The sequence below is a fragment of the Oryzias latipes genome, chromosome 16 (genome assembly GCF_002234675.1).
Source record: "Oryzias latipes chromosome 16, ASM223467v1".
NCBI classification, from domain to species: domain Eukaryota; kingdom Metazoa; phylum Chordata; class Actinopteri; order Beloniformes; family Adrianichthyidae; genus Oryzias; species Oryzias latipes.
In genome coordinates this window covers 4807737-4815593 of record NC_019874.2, presented here as the reverse complement: position 1 = coordinate 4815593, position 7857 = coordinate 4807737, and the positions used below count along the sequence as shown (strand labels likewise).

At 45.3% G+C, this 7857-nt stretch overlaps 1 protein-coding gene across 2 annotated transcripts; it reads left to right on the top strand.

The window, feature by feature from the left end:
• Nucleotides 1-3416, top strand: LOC101159940 (POU domain, class 3, transcription factor 2). Of its 2 annotated transcripts, XM_023963835.1 has the most exons (2): nucleotides 1-1220; nucleotides 2377-3416. In XM_023963835.1, the coding sequence occupies exons 1-2, from the start codon at nucleotides 243-245 to the stop codon at nucleotides 2410-2412; spliced, it is 1014 nt and encodes a 337-aa protein (XP_023819603.1). In that variant the 5' UTR covers nucleotides 1-242; the 3' UTR covers nucleotides 2413-3416. The 2 variants fall into 2 exon arrangements, with proteins under 2 accessions (XP_023819603.1, XP_004077648.1); XM_004077600.4 differs by lacking the exon at nucleotides 2377-3416 and having other exon boundaries at nucleotides 4-1796.
• The last annotated feature ends 4441 nt before the right edge of the window (nucleotides 3417-7857 follow it).

Sequence of the window (7857 nt, the reverse complement as noted above, 5' to 3'; positions counted from 1 at the left end):
CTGCTCAGCCCGGCGCTCCGTCTCCCCATGCTTCACTCCGGTTATCCGCTTCCACAGGAGCCCCAACTCGCACCTCTCTTGCATAGAGGGTGGTGTTTGTTGAGGTTTGCGTGCAGCCAATCTCCGCGGCGTTGCCCTTGACAACCACGTCCATCAACATTGGAGATCCAATCGGCGCAAGGGGAGAGGAGGGGTCCAGGTGCGCCTCGGCATCAACTTGGCAGAGCGCCTGGGAGCCGCCTATGGGCAGGAGAGGATCTGTCAAATGCGAGCCTCCTTTAATGAGAACGACCAGTCCACCTCCGAAAGTCATGGCGACCGCAGCGTCCAACCACTACAGCATCCTCACCTCCAGCGCATCCATCGTGCACTCGGAAGCCGGCAGCATGCAGCAAGCCGCGGCGTACCGGGACGCGCAGAGCCTGTTGCAGAGCGACTATCCGCTGCAGAGCAACAACCACACGCTCAGCCACGCGCACCAGTGGATCACGGCTCTGTCCCACGGAGAGGGAGCCCCGTGGTCCTCTAGCCCGCTCGGCGCGGAGCAGGATATTAAACCCGCGGTTCAGGGCACGCGGGACGAGATGCACAGTTCCAGCAACAACCTGCAGCACCAATCACGGCCGCCCCACTTGGTGCACCAGACGCACGGGAACCACCACGACGGCCGCGCGTGGAGGACCACGACGGCGGCGCATATACCGAGCATGGCGACGACGAACGGCCAAAGCCTTATTTACTCCCAGCCGGGGTTCAACGTCAACGGGCTGATCCCGGGCAGCGGGCAGGGAATGCACCACCACAACCTCAGAGACAGTCACGAGGAGCACCACAGCCCGCACCTCAGCGAACACGGCCACCCCCCGTCCCAGCATCAGCACCAGCACCGGCCGCAGAGTCACCACGACCACTCGGACGAGGATACACCGACCTCAGACGATCTGGAGCAGTTTGCCAAGCAGTTCAAACAGCGGAGGATAAAGCTGGGCTTCACGCAGGCGGATGTGGGACTCGCCCTGGGGACCCTCTACGGAAATGTGTTTTCCCAGACCACCATATGCAGGTTCGAGGCCCTGCAGCTCAGCTTCAAAAACATGTGCAAGCTGAAGCCTCTGTTGAACAAGTGGCTGGAGGAAGCGGACTCCACGTCGGGCAGCCCGACCAGCCTGGACAAAATAGCGGCGCAGGGGAGAAAAAGGAAAAAACGGACTTCAATCGAGGTAAGCGTAAAAGGAGCTTTGGAGAGCCATTTTTTGAAGTGCCCTAAACCGGCGGCGTCGGAAATAATCTCCCTGGCGGACAATCTTCACCTGGAGAAAGAAGTGGTGAGGGTCTGGTTTTGTAACAGGAGACAGAAGGAGAAGCGCATGACCCCTCCCGGTGGAGCGCTGCCGGGGAGCGAGGATGTGTACGGGGACACGCCGCCGCACCACGGGGTCCAGACCCCGGTCCAATGAACCCTGCTGGAGCGCTCCTATAGGACTAGCTCATCCTTTTTATTTATCCCCGAGGTTATATATAAATCACTGGACTAAGAAGAGATCTAGTGGGTGTTTTATGTATAATAGATCGCAGTGAGTACTCACACAATATCTGCAGAGAATATCTGAGAAATGGAACATGAGTGAGGGGAGGACAGGACATTTTTTTAGCTCTGTTGGAGCTAAAGGAACAAAAGCCTGTTTGTGTTCTCCGAGGATTCATTCCCAGCACTGTGACCCCAGTCGAAGCAGTTTCAAGGTGTAGCTTCTGTTGTGTGCTGAAAATATACTTGATTAAAAAAGAAAAGAAAGAGAGGAAGGAAGCTTTTATTTTTGTGGAATAATTTTCATTTGCCACTTTTGCATCACCCCCTCCACCCCTCCCCTCTCCAAGCAAGTGTTTTGTTGCCGTGCGTAAAAAGGAGACCAAAAGGCGCGTTAGACTTGCCGCTCCAAACCGTTCGTCCGGCAGTGATGGCTGCGTGAGTGGTGCAGTGGGACTGGGGGGGTCATAGGAGCTGCGTCAATGGACGGCCAAGGCCGGTAGAGAGGCTGTAGCCCCAGTCCAGGAGAGTCCAACCAGCCGCCAGAGTCCCATCTGTCAGCTCAGAACCGCTGTGAAACTCAGACTGCGGCCCGTTCTGTGACGATTGAGGCTGCCGTTAATCTGTTATTATTATTATTATTATTATTATTATTATTATTATTATTATTATTATTATTATTATTATTATTATTATCTCACAGGTGCAGCGCATTGGCCTTAACTCGTTAATTACTCAGAGGTCAGCGGTAAATAAACTGCTTGACCTCTGGTGTCAGCGAGCAGCTCAGTCAGAAATTCCCTTCTCCTTTTCACACAACAAGAGTTAAATAATATCATCTCCTCCCTCAGAGCCGCTCCCTGCTCCAGGAGGGGATTCGTGGTTGATTGGAATAAATGGCACTTTCCCACAACAAGACGGTCTCTGCAAATCGCAGCAGAAATAAGAAGACAGCAGCTCTCTCAGATTATTGGGATCCACTCCTGTAAATATTGTATAATTTTGAAAATCAATGTCTTTTTTTTATCTTTATCTTCACTGGGGCACTTTTTTGTGGATTGTTGGTTTCAAACAGGAGTAAGTCGAGTTTCAGGGTGTAGCCTTATCCATTGCCTTTTATTTCTCAATGTTGCTGAAATTTTGCTTTTATTGCCTTGGCGAAGGCATTTGGTTTCATTTAAATTCACTTTGCATCACATCTGTTCGTTTAAATTTGGAGCAGGTTGGTTATTTCCCCCACTGGCCTTTGCTGGATTGTTTTCCAAAACAAAACAAAAAAATAGAAAATTAAAAAGCTGCGTCAGAGGAGCATTTTAAGCTTTTAGATGGAATTTGAAAGAATAGAAAAAGTCAAATTAAATTATGTCAAACAGAAATTTATGAACTAAAATTTTAATACAGCTTTAATACAGCTTTTTAAAATTTGTATTTTCTTGGAATTAATACTTCATTTGATTTCTAAACAACAAAAAGTGTATTATCATAATTATTATTATTATCATTATTATCATTAATATTGTGAGCGCCGCTGTTTTTCTGAGCTGTTCGTCACGCATTTAATTCAAGCCATTCTGCTCCTTTTTGTTGCTTTAACGTGGAGGAAAACTGGTTGTAGACGATTTGCTACGTTTTCTTAGTTATGTTAATGAAATCGTAATTTATTCCGCGATTTTTTTCAGCAGATGACGTCAAGGGCGAGATTAAAAATAGTTCTATATACATGAATACATTTATATATAGTAACCGCAGGGAAGGCTTTTGTTTTGTATGGAAAAGAGAAAAAATAGATATTTTGACTTTACAGGGAGAATGCCACAGTCTGCAGCGTCACAGTAAATGTACATAGGCCTTCATCTTTTCTCTGCACCGTAGCCCCCCCCCCCCCCCCCATCCATCCATCCATCCTTATTGACACCCCCCCCCCCCCCCGCACACACACACACACACACACTTTATGTTCGTCCTGTAAAGAGCAGCAGAAAGGATCCTGGCTGTTTTTCTCGGTAGCTTTAATGAAACCATTCTAATGTTGGAAGTTGTTGGATGTAGACCTGTAGCAACCCCAGCGTTGTTTTTCTTTCTTTATTTATTCTTTTGTAAGGTTATTTTTGTTGTTGTTTTTATTCAGGGTTTGGGGGCGGGGGGGCGGAGGAACTCACTGGATAAACGTGGGGAAATGAAAAAACGCGGAGCTGAAAACGTGTTTCATCATTGGACACATGAACGACGGACTTGCACATTTTTAAACAACGGGGTTGATAATAAACAGCTTTTTTCCAACTTCCAGACTAAATGTTGTTTTTTGTACAGAAACGACGTGATGCTGTCATCATTGTAAGTGAATGTGAGGAGTGTGCGGCTTTCTGACAGTTGAGGTGTTCAAATATTGCTTTACTGGTTAATCTGCAGTTTGCAGCTCTGTCCGTAGCTGTGTGGTGGGGGAGGGGGGTGTCCCAAAGTTTGAAAGAGCTTGAAGATTTTATTTTGAAAATCTCCAAAGATGGGATCTGTTGTTTTCATCATATTTTTATCTTGTCACGTGAAATACGAAAATAACAAAAATAATATTTTTATTTTATTTATTTTATTTGAATCCAAAAAGAAATGGATAAAAACTGATAAAAAAAAGTTCAGCATTTTTAGTTAATTTATATATAATTTTCTGGACTCATGCATTTAGAAATTTTCTACAAAAATGTGGGCAAAAATTATGCATTAGTTCAGTGTGTGCTGAGTTTGGGTCTGGAGTGTCTTTCTGCTGATTTTGTGCGGGATCCAGCTTTGTTTGTGTCAGCTGTTGCAGCGGTGAGTCTGCGCGCATTCAGAGCCATTTCCATAATCACTGCAAATATTTCAATCGTGAAAAAATACATATTATTTGAAAGGTCATATTGTCAAATGTGCATAACGTGATGGTTTCTCCCCCTGAAGAAATGAGTTTGACCTCGCTGATGTTCAGACCAATGCTGCGTCCCGTGCAGGCCTCTCAGGCTGTGAGGACAAACACGGTCTGGATCATGGCGTAAAAGCGCGCCAAAGCGCGAGCGCGCATCTCTGCCTCATCACCACCCCTCGCCTGTCGACCCTCCACTTGGAGGCCTGACAAGAAACGACGGACGGAAGCACGTGGACCCCCCCCCCCCCCCCCCATCCCCAAAGCAGACTGTAGTTGAGAGTTGAAACAATAAAAAATAAAGGACGCGCCCTCCTGCCCTTCATCTGCTCTCTGGCAGATGCAATTAATAGCGCGTCGCGTTAATTACACCTTTCTTTTTATTTAGGTGAAATTTCCCATTAGACTTCAGGAGAGAGTTAAAAAAAAAAGGGCCGCGGCTGCGCGTTGGTGCTGATGAGAGAAGAGGAGAACTCCGGTGCTCTACCGCCATCTAGCGGCGATGCGACCACCAGAAGGTGAGTCTGTACTTTTTTGATTCAGGTAGGAGGAAGTCTTCTCATGGAGAAATACATTAAATAAACATTTGTTCCTGTATTTCCATGTAAAAAAAACTGTTTGTGTTGTCCCTGTTTATGGAAGGAGTTATTTTATTTGCTTCAAAAACCCTTCCAGCATCACAGAGACACATCTGACCCTCGCAATGGAAATCACTGCAAAATATGAACCAATGACGCTGAAACAGCTGCTGATGATGTTGAAGATGATGATGTTAGTTTGAATCTTACTGGAAATCCACTCAGTCTTAACTAAGGTGATTTCAGTATGAACACCACTGAAAGATCCCCCATGGATTTGCCTGATTGAATTGCACACTTTTACTGAGATGACCCAGGGATGTGTCTGATAGAGACCTCAGCTGTTGAGTGTTTTTCTGGTTAAACATATATGAATCTTTCTCTAAAAGCCATCCATCCATCTTCAGAACCTGCTATATTCCCTGTCAGGGTGACTGGGTTGTCTCAGCCAATCCTACTGTCTGGCACAGACCCACAGTACCTGTTCAGATACACCCTGAACAGGTCGCTAGTCTGTTGCAGGGCCACACAACTACACACACCAAGGGGCATTTTGAGGACAATAACAACAAATACAAACTATTACTGTTAAAACCAAAACAGCAGGCATTTGCAGCGAATCTGGGAATTTTAGTGGACCTTACAGGTGTCCAAAAATCCCAAAATTTGATGTTAGCAGTTATTTCGGTTTTACAACTCAAACCAGACTGAGTTCATGAAAATTGAATATGAGGTTTAGAATCATTTCAGATTTTTGTTTTTTTCTGTGTGAAAAATCATGATTGAACTTTGAAAGCAAATCGACTCTTGTACTGCTTTAAGGATCAGGACGTGGCTAAAACACAGAGTGATTATTTTAATATAAAACAGATTAGTTCAGGTGTAGGAGGATGTCATCAGTAACATCACGACATTTTTTGATGTTTAATTAATTCTGTGTTTGCTTTATTTAGTCCTGCAGGAGCTTTTCATCTACTACAAAGTAGAACAGCATGTCCACATGTGGAACACACAAAGACAAATCGGGCCTATGTATCAATCACACTTTCAATCTGCTGTTTCTCTGCCCCCTGTGCTCTACACACACACACACACACACACACACACACACACACAAACACAATAGTGACACAAGCTCACAGGCTGCAGACTATTCCCCCATTTGACATCCTTGTTGTTTGTTCTCACTCAGATGCATCGCAGCTAATTACACTTTGCACACTTAGGCGCAGAAAATGCGCGCATGCGTTCATTTGTAAACGAGTTATTGTTTAATTATAACTTCACATGAACTTTGCTGATCGGTGGGGCGAATCGTGTCTCTCCTTCAGCGCATAATTACTCAGGCTGTAATTGCTGGGCCTGTTGTTAAAGCGTGCTCGTCTTCCTCCATGTCGGCGCCTCTTGGAGGTGGCCAGAGAAGTTCTTCCACATCTCAGATGCTTCAGCTAAAACCAACAGTTTTAATCAATATTTTTACCAAAAATGACATTCCTGAAGCTCACAAATAAATATGTTTAAAGTTAAAAAGAGATTGTAAATGAGGTTGATCTAGATAAAAATCTGTAAAAAACCCACAGTTCAAATAATTTCTCAAACAAAAACTGTGGGTTTTGTGAGACAACTCTTCATCTTGAGAAACAGTGTTTGTCTTTCAGCAAGCATCATGCAGCCTTCTGAACAGCCCTGTGTGGTCTTGCTTGTTTACAGTAATTACACAGACTTTCACAGCAGGACAACAGCATGTGTGCATAAAAAAAAAACACCATCCTGGTGGATTTAGACATGGGTAAAGCAGTGCTGCTTCACAATGCCGTCTGTGGATTTCACTGCTTAAATGGATTTAGGAACCTGAGCTCTGACATTCTCCATATCCTTGAAAAAACACAAAACATAATAAGCACAGACATGGCAGTGAAGACTATCAGGGATGTCTTCAAAAGCAGAGCCAGAGCTGGGGAACAAGAGAGGGAAGAGTGAGCCACATAATGATGGGTATCACAGTGAGGCTCCCCTCAGGCAGCTCTGAGGCCTGTCAGGTCCCAGCCTGGGGCCGGCTCAGAGGAGACCATCTTCACAGCCGGGCTGCTCACTTTGAGGTTGCAGGGAGCTGAAAAAACACCCGGGACAACAATGTGCCAATGCTCCTCTCCCAGTTTTTTATGCAAAATTTATCACCAACACTCGCATAAATATATTCCCTCTCCAGATTCATCAAGCTCTGTTTACAAGCTCTTGAAAGACAAATAAAAAGCTGAACTAATTGCTGTTGATCTCCTCCTGAGTATATCAGCCTCATACAAGAGCATGACAGCGAGACATCAAGCTGCAGAGCAGAGAGCCTCCATGAATCACGCCTGCACGCTGCAGAGGCAGTGGCGGCGGCGGCAGTGTTAGTGGCGGAGGAATAATCATCGGGGAGGCAGGCCAAATTAATACTTCAGCCGGGGCCGCCTCATTCTCCATCATTAGAGCACATTACAGGGCCACAATATACATCATTAAACCAGGCATAAACAATTCATTAAAAGGCCGTTAAGAAGACAAGCTAATGTCACGTCTCCCTGTTGTATTAATAGACTGTAAAATGGCTGAGGGTTAAGGCAAAAACGATCATTCTGCAGCAACTATCCAGTCACTCATCCTGAATAATGGCTGGAAAATTTAACAGGCAAGTCTCTTTCTAATCACACCATCTCACTTCATGAAGACCCAGCAGTTAGACCATTTATTTTTCTGCAGCAGACGGTCTAATGTTCATTCAATCAGGGGGAAAACGGAATACGTCTAAATAAGACCCCTGCCTCCCCTTAATAACTGTCTTGTTCAAACTATGTGAGAATTAAAGGAGCCACGGCAGA

Excerpts from the sequence above, each read along its gene's own strand:
- LOC101159940 (XM_004077600.4), top strand. The coding sequence starts at position 243 with ATGGGCAGGAGAGGATCTGTCAAATGCGAGCCTCCTTTAATGAGAACG.